The 22827-nt window shown below is 35.9% G+C and overlaps 1 protein-coding gene across 2 annotated transcripts in view; it reads left to right on the top strand.

The window, feature by feature from the left end:
- Positions 1–22827, top strand: part of LOC106881031 (catenin alpha) — an 80850-nt gene that overhangs the window by 6320 nt on the left and 51703 nt on the right. For both annotated transcript variants that reach the window (XM_052975868.1, XM_014931229.2), the window contains exons 2-8: positions 11307–11441; positions 15183–15372; positions 18170–18336; positions 19108–19227; positions 20050–20139; positions 20869–21042; positions 22163–22366. In XM_052975868.1, the coding sequence (XP_052831828.1) occupies positions 11328–11441; positions 15183–15372; positions 18170–18336; positions 19108–19227; positions 20050–20139; positions 20869–21042; positions 22163–22366 (1059 nt within the window). In that variant the 5' untranslated portion in view covers positions 11307–11327. The remainder of the gene's footprint in view (positions 1–11306; positions 11442–15182; positions 15373–18169; positions 18337–19107; positions 19228–20049; positions 20140–20868; positions 21043–22162; positions 22367–22827) is intronic.

Genomic DNA, 22827 nt, shown 5'->3' with positions numbered 1-22827 from the left:
ATATATATATATATATATATATATATATAAGAAACGTCGCACTGTAAAAGATTTTTCAAATGATATTGAGATTTTATGGATTTTATCACATTTCTAGGTAAGGTGACATCAGGAAGATGTCACTGATCCACAACACCACTCTTTTGAAAACACAAGGGTTACATACTTTTCATGAACATGGTAATGCTTGCGAATGCATCTTCATGAAAAGCATGTGCAAAATGTTGACTCATTGGGTATAAAAAGCACCCCAATTTACCAGCCTGTCATTCGTTTCCCGAATGCAGCAAGCATGCCAAGACTAACGTGAAATTAGAGGGAAGAAGCCGTGAGATGTCTCCATGCTGGTGAACGCCCATGGGTCATTGCTAATGACTGGAACTGCAGTATTCGGACAATTGAGAAGCTGAGGGAATGATACAATGCCACAAACATGGATGATCATCCACGCAGTCACTGATCGAAGTTTACAATGGCACGTCAGGATGACCACCTTCACTGACAGCACTTGCTGGACTGATTCCAGAGGGCAACAGATATCAGCGAGGCAGACCATAGGGACTAGCCACAGAGACAGCTCGCTGCTGGCTGAGATCTTTCAATCTGTGTTGTCGATGTCTGGCTAGGGGCCCCATCCTCACAGATCATCATTGACAGGAACGTCTGCAGTGGGCTCCAAAACGTCAGAACTGGTGATATCAGCTGCTTAGGATTGTAGTCTTCTCTGAAAGTCGATATTGCATTTCTGTGGCAGATGGCAAAGCTAGGGTTTGGAGAAGTGGTGAACATCATGCCGATGGCTGTGTGGTGGAGAGAAACTCGTGGGGAGGACAGAGCATCATGGTATGGGGCCAGATTGCACTCAACCAGAAACTTGAACCGGTGGTCTTCCAAAACATTGGCCAAGGCTGGGGCAATGAAGTAACTGCTACTTGCTACATTGACCAAGTGTTGAGGTTTCACATTGTGTCATACTTTGCCCGTCATTGGAATCGTGTTCCAACACAACAATGCCTGTACCCATACTGCCAGGTTGACAACAGACTTCCTGCAACAACACAACATCCAGACACTGCCATGGCCTGCCCTAAGTCCAGACTTGAACCCCATAGAACACCTCTGGGACAGAATCCAAAGAAGGCCAAATGACATCTGTCCAAGGCCGACAACAGTGGCCCAACTCAACTGTAAGTTTTAACAGTCTGCACTGCTATACTTGTGGCCTTCATCAATTGTTTAGTGCATTTAATGTACAAAAGATGCCTGGCAGTGACCAATGCTAATGGTGGTCACATGAGATATTGAGTTCATCTCTTTGGATCCAGGACACTCTGTCATCACGTGACACCATGTGACGTCAAACATGTTTCAGGAAATGACATTTTATCATTAGGAAAGAACGGTTTCTTAATTAGCATTCTTCAATCAATGCTATGGCAGTCTGTTAATAAACTAGTTTCTATTTAGTATGTGTGCGACATTACTTTTGTGTTTCAGTTTATTTATATATATATATATATATATGTATATTGAAAGTGTAATGTAAGTGTACATGCTTGACAGTGCTAGTGCTTTTACAGAGAAGTTAGGCAGAAGGGGAATTAGTTGCTGTGTGAAAGAGAGCAGACTGCACTGGTTAGTTCATGTGATGTGGATGGATGCCAACAGCTCCATAAATAAGTGCTGATCTCTCAAAGTACATGGAACACGTTGAAGTGGGTGGCCTAGGAACACATGGGATGAAGTGCTGACGGATGACCTCCAGATGCTGAACTTTTCAGGTGAGATGAGAAAGGACAGAAATGCCTTAATGTACTCAAGATGACCCATACTCTGCTGCAGAAGTGTTAAGACCAGTCTCCTTGGTGGTGAGGATTGACCTGCAAGAATCCTGGAATGGTGCCATGTAAAAAGCACTTGTGGCAGTGTTGTGTAAAAAGCACCTGTGTAGTACCATGTAAAAGTGTCCAACACTCTGTAAAGTGGTTGACATTAGGAAGGGCATCCAGCCATAGAAACTATGCCAAATTCAGACTGGAGTCTAGTGTAGCTCCCCAACTTGCCAGCTGTAGTCAAACTGTCCAACCCATGCCAGAATGGACAATGGAAGCTCAATAATGATGGGTGATATCTCCCACCCATGGTCATTCATGATTGAATATTTATTAATTTACATCTATAAAGTCATCATCCTCATAATCGTTTAACCCCTGACTTCCATGCATGTGTGGGTACTTTTTGTAGAGTACATATTATTTATTTACAAGTGACAACGGCTTCGAAGTTTTGGCCTGCTAATCCTCCTCAGAATGTTTATTTGATAGTCAATAAAGATCATAAACCTCCAATCCCAAGTAGTCTCTGAAGTATCTGAACATGGAATAGATTTTTTTTCTTTCCACTAAAGTAAACTGGACAGACTAACCAAAATGGCACTTATAAAAACATTGTTTGACATTATTACTAATACTCTCAATAAAATGAGATAGTGGTTTCCATATTAAATTTGTTTTAATGTATGAAATAAATAGCCTAATAAAATACTACCTGAATTACTAAAACAAATTATGTAAATATATTGTGTACTTCTGATTTTGTGTAGAAGTTCATGCTGCCATAAAAATTGCAAATACACTTGTGTTTATCTCATTCAACTGTGAGGCTAGATACAACTTTGGTTGTACAATGGTGGCCTTAAGAATCAATCGTCAATGACAAGCTAAATTAAATTTCTGAACATTCCTGAAATATGAAGCTAAAGTTTGTTATGGTTTTCCATTTCTTAAGAATTTCATAAAGTACTTACGCTTCATTTAAACTCCTTTACAAATTGATTTCAATTCTAGCCATGATTGATATTGCTGCACTCATCAACCAAAGAGTTTACATTAGGAGGAAATTGATAAAGGGCACCAGTTTTCCATCTTCTCTACATCTTTGTCTCTCTCTTTTCTTTTGGTATTCTAGTGTTTTGCCAAATTTATTAATTCTTCAGTAGAAAGGTATTTTCCTTGTTTCCCCACCAACAGTCCATTTCAAGATGTTTCTTCTCAACCAGCATTCAATTCAGCTTCTGCTGACTCTGAAACTTCTTGTATGACTGCAACTCTCCTTTGCTGGCCTAAATCTTTCAAAGTGATATGACTTTGTTAAACCTTCCTTTCAAACTACATGTAAACAGTTTGTAGTTACCTTTTGTGAAGTGATATCAACAGGAGGATGACATTTAAAATGATAAATGAATGCTGATATCTTTTTCTACAGTATCCTATGCATCCTCTTTTGCAAGACAGTATTTGAATTTTCTGCTACCAGCCACTTGAATGACCATATAAAAGCCACTTATTTTGGTTTTGTTGCTTATTTAGCACCAGGTCGGATAATGCAGACCTATGAGGAAAACCATTTTAGCTGTAGTCATCTGTATCTGTTCCGGCAATGTGCATCCATAACTGTAGTCTTTAATGTGCCCCTCCATTTTAAGACAACAGAATGAGATTTCAAGGGATTTTGCTGCTATATCTAACAAGTGAAATTAAAGCTTTTTCCTTGCTTTAGTTAGTTGATGTTTTCTGTTTGGATTTTAGCTTCTGCATCATTTATTATTGATGGAATGACAAAGCTTTATTTTATCACTGTCACTGATAAATTCAGAGGGGAAGAAAAAAAAAACTTGAGCTGAGCCACTGCAGTTGCAGGTCAAAAGGTCAACAAACAACTAGTGATGGTTCAGTGAGTTCAGGGTGTTGTAGTAGCAGAGCAGCAGATTATCCCCTGAGTGTTAGAACAGTTGTAGTCAGTGTAAATCTAAAAGAGTTTGTTGGGTATCAGTAAGTTCACTGAACATAAATTTCCTATTACCTTTGTTACTGACCTTCACTAAATTCTGGGTTTTACCTTTAGTTAGTGTATGATTGTTATGTCCAATTTTTCATGTTGATATAAATTCAATTTATGTCAGCATGGAAATAAATATAGATTCTTCAGTTTAAACCAACAGGTAGTAGATCTGGGGGTAGACCACAAATAATATGGTTGGATAACAACCATAGTCTCACTCATGTTTGGGAATTCTGCAGGAAAGTTTGTTTCTGATGGGATACTGTGTAAGTGGTGCCCGAGGAATCCACTGCTACAGCGCACACAGAAATAGTGGGTGGCAAAAATGGATAGATTTTATAACCACGTATCCTTTCTATTACCAACTGTTGTAGTTACCTCCTATAATATACAGAAATGTGGTTCACCACTTCTGAAACTAAGGTGCACATGACTGTACAGCAGATGCATTAACCAAGCTGCACATTAAAGATAAAATGTCCCTGGATTTATGTTGTGTGTGATATTACATTAAAATGTTTTCTACTTTGCTATATTTTAACTAATGGATAATCTATATTTCTCAAATTGCTATAAAGTCAAACTTTTGTACAAGCTTATGGAAATCAAGGGAGAAACTTCAGTGTGACACCTCTGTACATACATTGCAGGTTTATTTTCTTAAACCATTCTGTCTTAATCTATAGGTGTAGAGATAGCCAAATAAGAAAATTGCTTCCCAGCCATGTGATTTTGGGTTCAGTCCCACTGCGCGGCACCTTAGGTAATTCTCTTCTATAGTTCTTGGTTAACCAAAACCTTGTAAATCGATTTGATTGATGGAAACTGAAAGAAGTCTATTGTGTGTGTGTGTACCTTTGTGGGGTTTTTTTTCTCCATCTGCTTGACAATCAGTGGATATTTAAAGTAAGGTATCTTTATTCTACTGGTCCTCACACAATTAAAAGCAATGAAGTCACTAAAACTATTTTTGCTTATTAGAGAATGCAAACACACTATTCTTTTGTTCAGTAAGTGTTAATGAGGACTGATAGATATAGCACACGTGTGTGTGTGTGTGTGTATATCTATCTCTATCCATCCATCCATCCTCACTTGCACATGCACAGCAGGCTTCCTCTGTTTCTCTGCCAATTCCACTTTCACAGTAGTGGTCAGCCTGGGGATATGTTAAAGGACACTTGACCAATGTGCCACATATCGGAAATGAACCTGAAACTTGTTACAAAATGAACTTGGTAACCACACAGCTATCCCTGAAACTATTCCATTTTTAATAGTGTATCTGCGATGAGCTTATGCAATGGTTACTATTGGAAGGATTTGATCAGTGATCTGTGGAGTCATGGCAGAACTAGGGCTACATAACGTTTGCTTTTTCTATTTGCAAAGGTTTCCAAGAGTAACGTCAAATGACCTAAGTTTCTGAGAGAAATAAACTATAACAGGTGGGTTGTTGTTTTTAGTCCAGGTCAACCCTGATCAGGGACACTCTAGCTATGATGTTCATGTCTTTTATTCAAACAATTTTTAACTGTATTGTATAATTTTGTTTTTTGTTTTTAAAGACTGGTAGTGTTATTTTAGAGAGGAGTAGCTGCTGTTTCTAGTTAGGCAACCAACCGTGTAGAAGCTCTCTAATTGGCTTATCTCTGCTTATATATAATTCTAGAAGCTGCATACCTTCTTTCTTAAGGGTTTTTTGAATTTAGAAAGCACATTCTTCACTATGCCATTGTACCACATAAAACATTGAGCTGATGAAGGTGTCCCTGACTTGCTTAAAGTAACAGACAAATCTCACTAAAATCACACATTACTGTCTTGAAAATGTTGGTACATTGGATAGTGAAGTGTAGAGAAGAACAGAAAAATGAAAAAAAAAAACAGGTTGGTTACAGCTGGAAGTCTTTGGCCTTAGATGTACTATTCTAGTGTCTACTTGGGAATAAACATCATTATCTCTAGGTGTTCATACTTTTTTTTTGTAGGTTCCTATTAGTATTATTCCTTCAGTGCTTGTGGCAGCAGCGTTTGTGTTTTAGTAATTTGATCTCTGTAACCTAAACAAAAGTAATTCCTCAGGTAACTGGCATCTGATGATAGATGATTCTTTTTAGGTCTTTTGTTGGCTAAAAATGTCTTGTGAGTAAGTTATGTAATTCTCTAAATAAATATTCTTGCTGATTATGATAAAGCAGGTGAGTTAGCTAAATGAGTTTCTTTTTTCTCTACATACCTGTTAATTTCTCTCTTTTTCTTGTTGCTGTTGTTATTTTTGTTTCTGTTTTGTTTATTAGTCATGATATCAATATTAAACCTTTATTAGTGTAGCAAGTTGTTGGTGTTATTTCTTCGCCTTTCACTTCAACACAGATTGATTAGGCCCTTGATCAAAGGCACCCACACTAGTTAGAAACATTACCAAAAATATGGAATTCCTTTAAAAGAAGAGACCAGCACAACTTTTTGTAGGATCCTACAGGTGGATGCCAAGAAGTGTGGTGTTAACTTTATTGTTAGTAGTTTTAATGTATATTGACCCCTTTACCTACTAATTTACTTTACTGCAGACTATGAATGTTTCTTAGTAATTTTCTCTATCTGGCCCACAAGATCTAGCTTATGCTTCAGTGTGGCCTGATGAATCAAATGAGTTTGACATGCCTGATCTACATTTAGATACCCTGTCTTTAACATGATACCTTTTTATTATATTGTTTTGTTTAACCACAGGCTGGCTCTCAATTAGAAGGCCTATGATAAAATCTATTCTGGTTATGATCATCTCATCTTTCATTTTACACCCAGGATATCTATCTGGGTCTGCTTTATCAGTAGATAAGGGTGTTATTTTAGGGAAGGAAATTTGGTCACTATTTCTAGCAGGTCAACTAACAATGTAGAGACTTGAACATTAATTCAAAGCTTTTGTATTTCTGTTATGTAACTTTGTTACCTATATCCTTTTATTTGTGCTGTGCTTCATGATGCTTTATCAATTTAGTATACATTAGGAAACTCCGTGTATTTCTAATCTCCGTTCTTGTACACAATTTGCTGGTTCTCTTCTCCCATTGTTTTCCACAACAAAACGATTATATTGCAATATGACTGTGAATTGGAAACACTAATGTTGGATATAACTATTGCAAATCATAACTTCTGTTTTAGATAATCTCTTTAAAATGAGCATTGATAAGTTTTTAAGCAGTTATGGTTAAGAAGTTTGTTTTGCAACCACATGGTTTTGGGTTCTGTCCATCTGAGTAGCACCTTGGACAAGTGTCTTCTATGATAGCCACAGGTTGACCAGTGATTTGCAAGTGAATTTGGTAGACAAAATCAGTACAAGAGCTCATTCTATATTTGTTTCTCACTGGCTGATGACTGGTTTTGGATTATGTCCATCTAACTTAGTTTGACAGAATGAAATAAAGTACCAAGTTTAAAAATAAATACTGGGGTTGATTTGATTAAATAAACTTTCAAAGATATTGCCCTAGCATGGCTGCAATCCAATGACTGAAACCTGAAAAAAAAAAAAAAAGCAGGAGGAAGTTTAGTCAGTGTAAGAGGGACAATGGTCATGACTCTTCAAGGCTTTTAAAACTGAAAGGAGGAGTGGGGGAAGTTATTCTCAAGCTGGAAACCTGGCTTTAAAGCTTGCAACAAAAACCACAGTATCTTACAAATTTCAATCACAAAGCTTTGGTTGTCTTATTTCAGTTGTTGATTAATGGGAGCAAACTTGATTGAACTTCTTAACCACCCTGCCAAGCATAAAATGGGAACTTTCAGTTGTATCTTATAGTTTTAAATTTATACTTGGCATAAATGATAATCTAACTTGAAATCAGTGATTTAAAAATTTTTTTTTTTTTTACTTTTAAATTTTTTCTAAAAATTTTTCTTTATCAGTAGTGGTTGATTTTGTCTTAATGTATAGTTACCAGTGGATACTGGCTCTTGACAAAGCTCAGAGGTGGAAATGCACATATTGTAATGTCACCACTGCTGCTGGACAGTTTTTGTCTTCTAATAGATTTCTGTGTTTTTTACCACTTTATGTCTATGAAATGTTGTCTTGGGACAAATACTAGAGTTTAGAAAGCTTTCAATGATGTATCTATAGATTGCTATTTCTGAGAGTTTCCTTTGCCAATGTCTATTTTGCTTCTGAACTATCTTTCTCGCACATGTAGTAGTTTCTATATACTTAATAGGTGAACAAAGCAACTGGTCTGTGAAAAATTTTCAAACTTCTATTCTTAAACTGTGCTTTTGAGACTTATTTTTCTGAACTCTTCCAACATTTTTCCCCTGTAGAGATAGCTATCTGAAATTGTAAAAATCTACAATGTATCACTTCTCCAAGTGCAGTCTCCTTTGATTCTGCCTGTGCTGTGTGAGAACTTTGAAAACAGTGATCTCTTTTGATATCAACAAAAGCTTTGATTACATATGACATGAAAATCCTCAAGCTTCCTATTTTCATCAACTTTTGCTATGTTCATGGAACCTAAGCCTGCATTATTTAATGTTATTTTCTAAGGTGGCGGAAAGTTACTTGAAAGTAATTTGACTGCTATATCGAGCATGTCAAGTAACCACATAACAACACTCTTCACTGGCTTCTAATTTGTTCATGGGTTGCAGTGATAGGAAACACTTGTGATGAGCAATCAAAAGTATTGATGATTGGCTGAGGTGGATGAGTGAAATGATTTGTTAGTGGTGGTGATAATGGAGTATAATAATGGTGTCTGTACTGATGTGGGGGAGATGAGGGATGATGGTGATGTTGAAATGGTGTCAGTTATAGTGATGAGGTTGGAGGAGGTCATGGTGAAAGTAATGGTGGACAGGGGATGGAGATGTTAGGGCTAGTGGTAGTTATAGTGTAGGTGTCAGCCACAGATGATGTGGGTAAGTGGAGTGGGAGTTGGCACTTATTGTACATTTGACAAAAGATGCTGTGAGATGAAGTGTCCAGTGATAAGGATGATGATAGGTTCTGATGTTGATGGTGGTAGTCATTTACAGACACTTATCTATTATAATAAAGCTTTAACAGAGGAAATGTCATAGCATTTCCCATTGTATCCCCTTTAATCAGAATATGGGCCACAGCAGCTAGCAAAGATGAGCCTTCACAGATCTCATTTAGTATTTCCTAATTTAGTTCTCTTGACAATCCCTATTCCATCACATGTATGCACAAAGTGTACACACACACACTTTACATACTTAGATGTACACACATATGCATGCATGCCAGCCTATTCCAGAAATTGTATAAATAGAAACAATGTGTTTAAATAAAGCCACATAATTATCATCATCAAAGCTGTCTTTATGCATCAGTGATTTTATTCACACACAAAATCACTGAACAGTAAATAGATCAACTGATTGTGCATATTGCTGCTTTCTTTCTTTTTTTCTTCCTCCTGGCCCTGTTGGTATGATGATGGTGAAAAGGAATGATAAGGCTGTAGTTAATGTGATATTTCCTTTTGAATTGTTGCAAATTTATGGCAGTTGGTGGCAGTAAATGGGTAACCAGTGTCAGAATTTTAGAAAGAGAGAGAGAGAGAGAGAGAGAGAGAGAGAGAGAGAGAGAGAGAGAGAGAGAGAGAGAGAGAGAGAGAGAGAGAGAGAGAGAGAGAGAGAGAGAGAGACCTGCATGGGGTTGCTTGTTTGTACTTTTGCGTTGTTGCTTTACTCAGAGGACAGTGGCCCATGACTTTTGTGGGTACTCTGAGATTAGCACAAGGAAAGTTTGGAGGAAGCAAGTGGCTGATGGTTTATTACAGTTGGAAGCAGTGCATCAAGGTATTGAGTTCCTCAGACCAGAGACATAATCCAAGAACCCGTAACAGAATGGACTCTGTTAAAGGTACTTGAAGACCAGATAGGGATGGTGAAGTCTCTAGCATTTGTCAGCTTTGATCAACTAGACCAGTGGTTCTCAATTAACTTTTTGCTTTGGACCCCTTTGATTTCTATTTTACTTTATGGTCATTCACTGCATATAAAAAAATCTTACTGTATTTTTATAATTAAATATTAAGAATTGTTAAAAAAAATTGCAATATTTTGTGTATTGTAATATCCATTTTATTGTGCATAAATATAACCAATTTATTGCACAAATTTTAACAATCTTTTATGCCCCACCCCAGCCATATGGACCCTGGTTGAGAACCACTGAACTAGACTTATTTTCAAGGTGTGGCTAAACTTATCCAATGTACAATTTTTTTTGCATTCTGTGGAGGGAGGTGTTTGTTTTTTTAGAAAGATTTAGAGATGTAGTTGATATTTCTAGCTAGTTGAAAAACCTCTGAGGAAGCCTCTAAGCAGCTACTATTTACTTGAACAAGCCAACATAAGACTCTCTATGCAGTTGCATGACTTGCTAGAAATACTTCCCAAATCCCTCTCAAATTGCATCCTATTGAATTTAGGAAAGCTATAAAAACAGAATGATACACGAGATAATGGCTTTCTATATATTCCCTATAATGTAGGGTGGTCACAGCTGGAATGCCTTTGTCAGCTTCTGCTCATTAAAGCTTGGCCACAGGCTCAATAATATGTTTAAGATTTAGTTGATTTGATACTATGGTCATAGGCACTTGGACAAGTGCTACTTAGTGAGATTGAGCCTGAAGCCATATAGCTGCAAAATTAAAATTCTTCACCACATGGCCATATCTGCACCCACATCATTTTGTTAGACAAAGTACAAAATGTCTTATTAGGCCTCTAGGTGGTAGCTTATACATAAGCATTTAGATTTTTCTTTCCATATCTTTCTGATGTGGTTTGAGGATGCCTTCCTTCCCCTAATCTCTTCCAATTTCAGCAGCACTGAAAAGAATATGGCTACTGCTTCTCTTCCCTTCCCAATTAATAAAAATATAAAAACAAAAACTCTGTGCAATTTCAGAAAGATTTTATTTTTAAGAGGTTGAAAAACCATGTAGGTATGAAGTCTTTTGAATCTGCTCTAACTCAACATAGACTGTATAGCAAAAACATTTCTACTGACATTTCATTATCCTACACCATCAAGACATTGAAAATATCACCACTTTCTCTTGTGATACTATGGTTAGAGGCACTTGAACAAGTGCTACTTAGTGAGATTGAACTTGAAGCCATATTACTGCAAAGTAAAATTCTTCATCACACAGCCATATCTACGCCCACATCACTTTCTTAGACAAAGTACTAAATGACTTACTAGGCCTCTGGGTGGCAAAAACATTTCTGCTGACATTTCATTAGCATACACCATCAAAACATTGAAAATATCACCACTTTCTCTTAGTATACATCTCATATATAAATACATTTTTTACATTTATTCAGATTTGTGTAGTGTGTGTGTATATCACCTGTCTTGCTCCAACAGATGTCTAATATCATCTTTGTATTTTCTTTTCTCTTTTCAGTTCCACTTACCCCCAATCACCATGACAACCAGTCCAACTGGTATTCCTGGTTCAATTCACCTGAAATGGAATCCCAGGAATTTAGATATTCGAACAAAGTCAGTGGAAAAGACACTTGAACCTTTAGTTACGCAGGTGAAATAAAGCAATAATATTCATTTTTTTTTTATATTCTCTCTTATGTTGCTTAGTAAAAAAATTTGCTTCTCCATACTCAACTTTTTTTTTAATATCTCGACTGTGGATGTGATCTCTTGCTCAGCCAGCAAGTCATTCAGTCAAGTTTCATTTGTCTCAATCTGTTCCATATTTATTTTTGTTCTGTTAATTATCTGCTCATCAACCTGCAACACTTGTTTATCTAATTTTTATAAACCATTCTCACATTTCATAACTATTTCTGTATTCTTTGGCAGGGAATGATTTCATATTTCATATATGTTCATTTATTCATTCATTTTTGAGCTGCTGGTGGAATCCCCTTATTACCATCTTTGATGACATAGAAGGCACATGGACATGTAAAATGCACTCCCAGTCTAGGAGGGTATATATATATATATATATATATATATATATATATATATAAATCAAGTATTTAATGTTTGAGATATGTATTGTAGAAAAGATTGAACAAAAGTACAACTAGACTCGTGGAGTGGGGGGGACCCATTTTAATAATAATACTGTAATTTAACCCTTTAGCATTCAAATCAGCCATATTCTACTTTCTGTTCAAACCAGCCAGCTCTGGCCTCTCACACCTGCCCTGCAATGTCTTTCTAAAAATAAGCAATTACTTTATGAAAATCTCAGTTACAAGATAATGTATGATTAATTCAAAATGACATGAATAAGTAAACATTACACTTTACTGAATAATCCCAATGCTAAAGAGTTAAGGAAAGAAAATAGTAGTAGCTTTGCTTTAACAGAACGAAGTAGTGTACATAAAAAAAAAATGTTATCACTGCTGTTGAATATAACGTAGGCAATCACAGTAGTTAAAATATCCTACATGAACAGCTTATATTGCAAGAGAAGGCAAAAACACCTTAGCTATAAGAAACATTATTGTATATGAAAAGCAAGTTACCAGTACAGTTGAACATAAAACAAAATTACTGTATGAAATCAAGATACAAAATCTCTAGTTATCTTCAAAACCAGAGAATTCATCATCATTAAAGAATAAAAACTGATCCTGACTGCAGTATCACTGCCTTTACATACAGGGCATTTGCTATAAATTTGACATTTTGCATAAAAGGAAAAGAAAACACATTATCCCATCCAGAAATGAAAGTATTTTTTTAAAAAACCTCAAATATCAATTAGGTTATTGTTGGGAAATAATAGCTTCCCTCATGGCTTCAAGACAGCTCTGGAACCTGGCTCATGCATTCTTCACTGTGTCTCTGGGTAGATCTTTGAACTGTACCTTCATGTTGCAGGCAGAAAAGTTGGTGTCTTTCTCAACTGCTACCCACACATAGTAATGAGATTACCAACAGGTGAATTTGCAGGCCATAAATTGGGGCTGGTGAAGTTGTAGAAAAAATTCTTCAGCAACCACTTTTGACTCTTTTTGGAGGTATAGCAAGGAACTGAATCCTGCTGCCACACACATGGCCTTCCAACAGCAACCTTCTGACCATAGTCTCTAGCAGCTTCATGTAGCTGTCTGAATTGAGCCGAAGACTCTTTTCAAAGATGTGATGAATTCTGGCATGTGGATGTAGCCAGAATGTCTGCCATGTCCCTTCCTGCTGGCCATGGGGCCATAGTCTCTGTTGTGGCTGTCCATGTTACATCTTCCAGTCTTTACAGTATTCACAGAGCATTGAGAATTAGTCATGATGTTGGAATTTTGATACCCATTGTGAATCATTGTTATAGGTAACTCTTTTTCCAATATTCAGATGGCTTCCAGTCCTTCATGTCAGCTAACTTTTTCTCAAATACAATTTTAATCTTTGTACTCTCCAATGCTGCTGACTGTTCACTAATGCCTCTAGCTGTTCATGGAAAAGGAGACATAAAAATACTGTCAAATTTAACCTGAACACCCTGTAAAGTATCATCTTTAGTGCTGTCAGGGGTATTGTTAATTCTACACTTCTTAAAAAACTTGACAATCATTGCAATTCTTACATTTTTCCATGATTTTTTTATCCACTCACATACTTGTACTATAGTGGGCCACTTCATTCGTCCTGTGGGTATGTGGTAATGATCTGGAACTCCAATCCACTTTGAATTCTTGCAGATGCTTTATGATAAATAAGCATGGTTAGAGTTCTAGGAAGCAAGTATTAAGTGAAATGCTTAATAAAGGGTCTTGTGGGTGTCAGACAGTAAAATACTATAGGGATGGTGGGATAAAGTGCATTGAATATACCTCGTGTAAGGGAACTATAATTCAGAGGAGTAACCATTGTATTAACTATATAAAAAACAGAGGAGTGGGGAATCAATCTAATGAAAGATTGATTGTAAATGCCAAGGAAGGGTGGTATATCAAGTGAAGAGATAAATATTTTAATGTATTTTACATACAACTGGTGAGCTAATTACTGGAATTTTCTTGAAAAGAAATTTCCATTGAGGCTAGAATTATTAGAGATATCTACATATTTTATGTTTGTTTCCCATGAAGATAGTAGTAAGGATGCAAATGTTTCATATGTCTGATAGAAGAAAGAAAATTTACATACTTTCAGTGTTGGCAGTATGATGGAAGAATAAACCAGAGAAGCTTTAAATGTAAAACACCCGCAAAAAAAGTAAACCAGAGAAGGTCTAAATGTAAAACGCCCACAAAAAAAAAAAAAAAAAAAAAAAAAAAAAAAAAAAAAAATACGACATAATTCATTTAGTATTAGTGGATTATGTTCTCAAAATAAGTGCAGGTGTAGCTGTGTGGTAAGAAGTTAGCTTCTCAATCACATGGTTCTGGATTCAGTCCCACTCTGTGGAACCTTGGACAAATGTCTTCTACTATAGCTTTGGGGCAGTCAGAGCCTTGTGAGAAGATTTGGTTGACAGAAATTGAAAGAAGCCCATTGTAAGCGTGTGTGTCTGTGTTTGTCCCCCATGACTACTAGATATCTGGTGTCGGTATGTTTATGATCCTGTAATTTAGCAGTTTGGCAAAAGACACCGATAGAAAAAGTACCAGGCTTAAAAAAAGTAAATGCAGGAATCAGTTCATTTGATTAAAAATTCTTGAAGGCAGTGCTCCAGCATGGCTGCAGTCAAATGACTGAAACAAAGTAAGAGCATATAAAAATTAAGTTACCTCTTTTTCTCATTGTTTTGAAGTGATGCTAAGTAATTCTGTAAGTGGAATAGTTTGTACTGTTTTTGTTTTTTCCCCAAAATACTGTTTAAAATTTGGTGTACTACAGTTGGTTTATAAAGTGGACAGCTATCTTTGCTCTAGTGTAGTATATCATTTGAAATTTAAAAAAAAAAATTTTTTTAAATAAGACATATCAATTCATACGGTACTACAAGAAATTGTACTTCCCAAAATACTTTAAAACTAGCATGAATGGGTCATAAAAAATTAAGTGTCTTTACATTATTGATTTGTTAAACTTTCAAACCATTGGCCAACAGTTTTATGACTTGTCTTGATGCTCTCAAAAACCAACAGATCTCAACACTTAAGAGAACTCGTGCTTTTTTTGTTTTAATCTTTGTCACACTGCTGTTTGGTAGGAAATTTTAATTACATTGTAAATTAGTGAACATAAATTTGATCCTTGAAATATATACATTTTGTTTAAACTTTTAAAATACATTCTTTGGATGACTTCTAACTGATGAGCTCATAATTTCAAACTTACAATATATTTAATTTTGGTGTAGGTCACAACACTGGTCAGTCAGAAAGGTCCAGTCAAAAAGAAGAAAGGACATTCCAAAAAAGCCCACGTTCTCAGTGCTGCTGTGCAGAAAGCTACAGAAAACTTTATTGAACGTGGTGAAGAGATCGCAGAAGAAAATCCTGAGATTCGAGAAGACATGTTGCTTGCTGTAGAGGATGTCCGCAAAACTGGTATGTATATTGCTTTAAAAACCTCCTTCCATTTTGTTATATAATCACTTTTTCTCTTCCCTTTCTCCTTTTCTTCTGATGGAATTTACTCTGAAGCCATTAGTAAATTATTCTATCTGCAGCATTGCAAGTCCATGGGCAAGGAAAATGACTCTCAGGTTGCCCAATCCACCAAACTGGAAATTGGTGGTGTAGAAGTACAGTTTGTTACCCTAATCCATGTTAGGTGTGTAATACTCAGAAGTTGTTCATTGGCTTGCAGTTCTGTGTTCAGCATCTCTTGGGAGTCTGGAGAAGGCATTTTAGTACTTGGTGTCCTTTTAAGTTTGAATCCTGGCCCTCATTATGAACTGCCTGTAATAGTGGGTGTGCAACAGCTGAATCATTAACATATATATTCACTACTTGATCAGCATCTTCTTAGTCATGAAAGTTTGCCATCATATTATTTATCAGGTGTTTCCAGCCAAGCCTGCATAAGCTATGAGGAGTATATTATCAGATTAATGTCAATCAGATTCGAACTTAGCATCATCATCATTATTGTTTTTATGTCAACTTTACCATGCTTGCACAGTTCAGATGGAATTTGTTGAGGTAGATTTTCTATAGTTTGATACCCTTCCTTTTGCCAATACTTGTTACACTTGCTACATGGGTCAAAACAAAAAATGAAAAAAGTAACCCTGAAATAATGTTTCAAATGGTGGCCCTCATGGAGGCAATGATGAATGATCAAGACCTTTGGCATTATGTTGTGTTTGAGAATACCCAAGCCAAGTAAAATCACTGTCATGGCAGATACTGATGTCATGCAAATGGCACCTGTGCTAGTAGCATGTAAAAGCACCCATTACACTCTGAGTGGTTAGCATTAGGAAGGGCCTCCAACCATAGGAACCATGCTAGATCAGATTGGAATCTGGTGCAGCCTTCCAGCTTGCCAGCCCTGTTCAAACCATCCAACCCATGCCAGCATGGGCAACGAATATTAAATGATGATGATGACTACTAGTCAATAACTATTATTTTCACTTTTTCTGGTAAGTACAGAAGACACTTCTGAATATATATTTCAGTCAAAAACTCATCAGTCTTAGACCTCATCAGTAAAGCGTAGCCCTCAACAGGCTTAACCCTTTGTCTATCCTGTATATCACATGTGATACACAGAACATATTTCCCTGAATTCCATAAGTCCTATATGATATACTCTCCTAATTTTTTCAATGACTAGAGTAACATAAGATTTAGAAAAGTTTTATATTAATCAGGAGTGAGACCATGGCCTGTGCCAGTGCAGCATAAGTAGCTCATTTAAGAGTACCCCTTAAACGTTGGGCAATAAACTGTGATTGCAAAGACCTGTCGAGGCAAGTCATTGTCGCGGCTGAAGACAGTACCGCCTGATTGGCACCTGTGCCAGTGACACGCAAAAAGCACCATTTGAGTGTGGCCGATGCCAGTGCTGCCTGACTGGTCCCGTGCCGGTGGCACATAAAAAGCACTATTCAAGCATGATCGTTGTCAGTGCCACCTGACTGGTTCCCATTCTGGTGGCACGTAAAAAGCACCATACAAGCGTGGTCATTGCCAGTGTTGCCTGACTGGCTTCTGTGGTACGTAAAAGCACCCTCTACACTCTTGGAGTGGTTGGTGTTAAGAAAGGCATCCAGCTGTAGAAACATTGCCAGATTGGATTGGAGCCTGATGCAGCATGGAAAGTGGACGTTAAACGATGATGATGATGACGATAACATATGAAAGAAGGGCTAACTAAAGGTTTGAAAGCAAGCTTGAACTTTTAGGTCAAATTTATGAATGCTTTGAACAGGCAAAGGCTTAACAAGATAGTGACGAAAGAATCGAATTATCTAGTTTAATAAGCTATTATTAAATTACTATTTCATGTCTAATAAAATAATGTTGAAGTGTTATTCAATTGAAGTTTTTTAAATTCTATGAAATCTATTATTCATTTTGCTCTTTATGTACTAAATCTTCAATTATATCACTTGTACATTGTTTATAGATCCAGTAATAATTTAGTCCATTTGCATGTGGCCTCTTGGTAACTGTTGTATATCCATATAAATGTTATTTACAACAATGCATTTTGTATCGGTAAGACCATATACTGGCATATTTCTGAAAGATGAAAGCCAAACATTTACTCAAATGCTATGGTGGTCTTCCATGTAACTATTAGGTATGCTCAAAGTAGTGGCCAAATTCCTCTTGACAAAATTCAGTGCTGAATGTTTTCTTTTCTTGCCCTCAATAAACAATGGTGTAGTTAAAAGCTTGAAAATCAAATTGAATTCCTCATTTTACCAAATACTTGTCATATATCTGTAGAAAGTGTACCAACCAGAGTTTGTAGCCTCTACATGGGTTTCTAGATTTGCTAGAAATAGCAGCCTGTCTTAAAAGTGATGTTGTGTAATATATATAAGATATACAGTGTTCTAAAAATGATGGGATGGTCATGGCTGAAATGCTTCTGATCAAGTTTGTTCATAGAGAGAGGAGAAAGAGAAGCCCATTAATCTAAACATTTGATTTGGCTTGATAGTCGATGTGTCATATGTTAATTTTTTTTTTCTCTGTTTTAATAAACTTTAGAATCTCTATGCATGACATTGTCCGAAGCAAAATGGTAATTGAAGCATTTCTAGTTTATTGGATCTAGATTACTTCTTGCATTGATATTTGATTTACAAGTTATCTTCATTAGATATCATTTCTCTAGACACAGTTCTTATATTAAGTGGTTTTAATATGATTTCCATTCTAGGTGATGAAATGGGAAGAGCCTCTCAAGAATTTGCTAATGATCCTTGTTCTTCCGCCAAACGAAGTGCTATGGTTCTTGCAGCTAGAGGACTTCTCTCAGCAGTGACTCGTCTTCTAATCTTGGCAGATATGTCTGATGTGAATCATCTTCTGAAGACTTTACATCATGCAAGTCTAAATTTCCTGTTTAATTTTTTCCATATAGAAATGAAATTTCATCTCAGGGTGTTGGATCTCTCAAAGATATCAAAAGACTGTGGCAAAACATTTTAAGAGATCCAACACCCTTTCTCCAAATATCATTAGAACATAAGGCCTCACAGTATTTGTTCTGATGCTATGTACTCTAAGTTCAAACCTTGCCAACGTCAATTTTGCTTTTTATCCCTTCAGATGTATATTAAAAATACCTATCCAGGGGAGTGAATTGGTGAAACTAAAACCTTTGAACTGGTTATCTTAGGGTATTTTTTCCAATTGTGTGGCCTACTTAACAGTAGATTTAAACCATCACCTGGATTGTCTACCACCTTGGGTACATTTGCTGAGTCCACTCTATTGAAAGCATTTACACCAAGTCTCTGGTTTGAAAGTGCCCTTAATTCTCCCTCCCACCAGTCTTGTAGTTCTGTACAGTGTCATGAGCACTACTTTACCTCTTGACAAAAGATTAAAAGAAAAAAAAAACCAATGTGGAAAATTTCAATTGTTAGATTTTTAACATACGTTATTCAATGCATTACGCTTTAATTTATTCATTTAAAATCAAATCATACCAGTGGCCTGCTTGAATTATTTTCCTTCATTTATTTTCTGTTATTCATGTTCTTAGGAAAGGAAAATAAAATTTAGAAATCAACCTCTTCTGTATGTATATAGAAAAAAATTTTCAAAAGTTTGAAACAAATATCTTTTAACACTTGTCTTATTTTAACCCAGGTTGAAAATGATTTGGATCGTATAAAGAATGCCAGCAGTCAACATGAACTTTTAGCCAGTTTTGATGACTTTGGGAAAAGTGTTCAACAGCTGTCGGATAGGGCAGCGAAAAGACAAGCTGTGAGTATATTCACTTCTGAAACTTTGTAATGGCACTGCACTTTTATATTTTACACTGTTGTTCTTGTAACATGGCAATTCCTGATCCAGTACACCTTTCATTGATGGCAGTCAAGTCATGACCAGCTTACCTGTATTCCAGACAGGGCTTCTGGGGTGACATCATCTGATGTACTTTCAGTTTTTAAGTTAGTAGGATATGACTGAAGGATTTGGCTGCTATTTCTACCCAGTCAAGCAAGTACACAGTAATTTCATTGGCTTGACAATAGTGCTAAATAACTGAAAGGTTGGAAAAGGAAACCTTTCTTGACTTCACTGCGGATATAATGTTTGATTTATGGTTATTATGCAAAGAAAATAGAGAGAGAGAGGCCATTAGTTGTCATTTCATCTCATTGAAAAATTACTAATGAAAAATGTCTGCATTTGCTTCTTGTTGTGTTGACATGTAATTTTATAAATATTGTGCTATTCTAGATCAGCTCTGATTTAACTGACCATTAGTACACAGGTTGTCAGTCAAACTACTGTCACCCACAGATCTGTTGTTCTAGATATACTATGTTTCTGGCTGGATGAGACCAATAATGCACCCTCTCACATGTAGTGGTTAATCCTATGGGACAGTTTGAATATATTATATTCTCTTCATTGTTGAATCTGTTGTATGTGAGTAAATTTGATTGGCAGAAACTAAAAGTCCATCTTGTGTATATTTGTCTGAAAGTGCTCATGTCTTCTAGACTGAATTTGCATTATTTAAACATTCACACTAAAAATGACCTCACTATAATGATATTGTTTGTTATACTCTTTAAGGATTTAAAAGACCCACGACGTAGAGACGACTTGGCTGCTGCCCGTGCTGTGCTAAAGAAGAACAGTATGATGCTTTTGACCACTTCTAAGGTAATATTTTGTTAATTATTTTTTGAATTATAATATGTGAAATTTGTCATGATTGATTGACTACCTTGGTGTGAAGTTTGCTTATACTTGATTTGTTAATGAGTTAGAGAGCAAGATAAAGAAAATGGTGTTAAGTATATTTTACCTCGATGGTACGTTTGATGCTTGTGTAATCATTTATCATAAAATAGATTCCATGTGTTCTGTTTGAAGTATTTATAATTGTTTTAAATTTATTAAATCTTATCTATCTCATAATTTTATTGAATCTTTTGTAAAGTAATATTTAAAACAGTGTAATAATGGAGAAGTTATTTTCCTAAAGTCACTAAATTCTTGATTTAAAAAATTATTTGAAATACAGAGGTTGAAATCTATTTACCTAAGAGAAAACTGTAAACATGAAGGAAAGGGGAGATAAGAAGCTAACAAGAGACTTGATTTCTTGAAAGATTAGACCTATAAGACTTTTCAGTTAGGTTGAGATTATCATTTTTTTCTCAACTACATTCTCCAATGTATCCTTCCATTTTCAACAGTATTAGGGTGTGATTGAAGAGATTTTATAGCTATTTCTAGCACTTGACAGGCACCATTGAGAAACAGTAAAATTGATGAAAGTCAGTAAGGTGGGGATTAGTTTCTCTTTAAAACCTATGACAAAGAACAATATTGCAGTAACCTGCCATATATATGCAGATATACATATCTTTTATCTGTCCATTTCAGGCTTATGTGCGACATCCAGAACTTTCTGCAGCCCGAGAGAATCGTGATTTCGCCTGTAAGCAGATGTGTGATGCAGTGAATTTAATCTCTGATGTTGCACAGGCAGCTGGTGTTTCTGATGTCCATCCTTATGAACATCAGGGAGAACTAGCTGCTGCTCTCGATGAATTAGATGTATGTATTGCTCATATTCTCCCTCTGTCTTTATATTCATTATATATATATATATATATATATATTGATCTTACTGTTTGAAGTTAGTCTTTTTTTATTCATGGTTTTTCATTAGTCCTCTATATTTTAGTTTCGAACAATAGTGTTTCTGGAAGCTATGTATATGAAAAAATACAAGCTAAAAGTTAACAGATGTACAACACACAATATTTTACACAGATGTACACAACACAATAAATTATGGAAAAACCTGATGTTAACTGTAAAACAAATTTTAAAATCCTGATGTTAGGGTTTCAGTCATCCACATCCATTCCTATGAACTCTTGCTGCCTACTTGGAAAACAAAGCAATAATGCATTGCTGCTATCTCTTCATTAGTGGAGATGAGATTGAGAGGCCTTGAAACATTGATCAAACAAACATTGTGAAGGATTTCTCAATTCATTTCAGGATTGTAGCTTTTTTTTTTTTTTAAACTAGGTTAATCTTCCTTTGATGTTGCTGCACCTCTTATGTGTCCATAACTTACACTTGGTACATCTTATTGCCACTTGTTTTTGAGGTAGCCTGTAGTAGGGCATCATAAAAATGGTCCTCCTGATCATTTGGTAGGCCCACTTGTGGGGCGTAGTTAGAGATAATTGTCGTTGTGCTGTTCTACAGGACTAGTCTGAGCTTAAGCACTCTATCGCATACCCTGACAATATATATACAAATATATATATATGTAAATATACACACATACACACACATGCACATGGACATCTACACAGTTTTTGGCTTTCAAACTTTACTCTGAAGGCATTGCGGAGTCTCTGGCTGAATTTGAAGACTCTTACCCAATATAGTGTAGAATGGGATGTAAGATGGAACTACATGGTTGCAAAGCAAATTTTTTATCTGTTTCTGACCAATACCTATTTTATCATACCTAGAGGGATCAAAAAGAAAGTTTGATCTTGGTATGAAATGTTCTGAATTCAAATTGCACAGAGGTCAGTTTGGCTTTTCAAGGCAATAAAAATTTAAAAAAAAGAAAAAAATTCTTTTGGGATATCTTTTCTAAATTAATAATTAATTTCTATGTTTTGATTTGATTACATTTCCATCCTTTCAGCAAAAACTCATAATGGATCCTCTGGCCTATAACGAAGTTCACAGCCGGCCGTCTTTGGAAGAACGTTTGGAGAGTATTGTTAGTGGTGCAGCCATCTTAGCAGATTCTTCTTGCACCCGGAATGATCGACGCGAAAAGATCATACAGGAGTGCAATGCTGTACGACAGGCATTACAAGACTTACTTACAGAATATATGGAAAATGTAAGTAATTTGGTTTTTCTTTCTAGGTTCCAAGGAAGAAATCATTTTATAGATATAAAAAATTTCTTTTTTCCTTGAAACCTTTCGTGATTAAATAAATTGAATTTTCCAGCACGGAATAAGCTGATATATATATCCCATGTATTATGGCCTTTCTCCTTCCATATTCTATCTCTCTGATGCTATCATCACTGCCTCTCCTCTTTCACTTCACTTTCAGTGCTGCTGCTTTTCTCTCTCTCTCTTTTTCCTTACTTCACTCTCTCATTTCTTTGCGCTCTCTCTCTCTCTCTCACTAGTCCCTGTAAATCTGCAACCTGTTTCTGTATTTCTTTTTTATCTTCATTCTGTACAAATGGTGAATGATCTTCCATGTTTGTCTTTAACTTACTGTCTCCAATGGAGCAAAATGTTTCTTATCTAATATTATTTTTCTGTTTTATATATATATATATATATAT

This window comes from Octopus bimaculoides, chromosome 2 (assembly GCF_001194135.2).
Source record: "Octopus bimaculoides isolate UCB-OBI-ISO-001 chromosome 2, ASM119413v2, whole genome shotgun sequence".
In the NCBI taxonomy this organism is placed as follows: domain Eukaryota; kingdom Metazoa; phylum Mollusca; class Cephalopoda; order Octopoda; family Octopodidae; genus Octopus; species Octopus bimaculoides.
The sequence above is the reverse complement of the archived record's forward strand: the minus strand, read 5'-3'. Positions and strand labels throughout refer to the sequence as shown.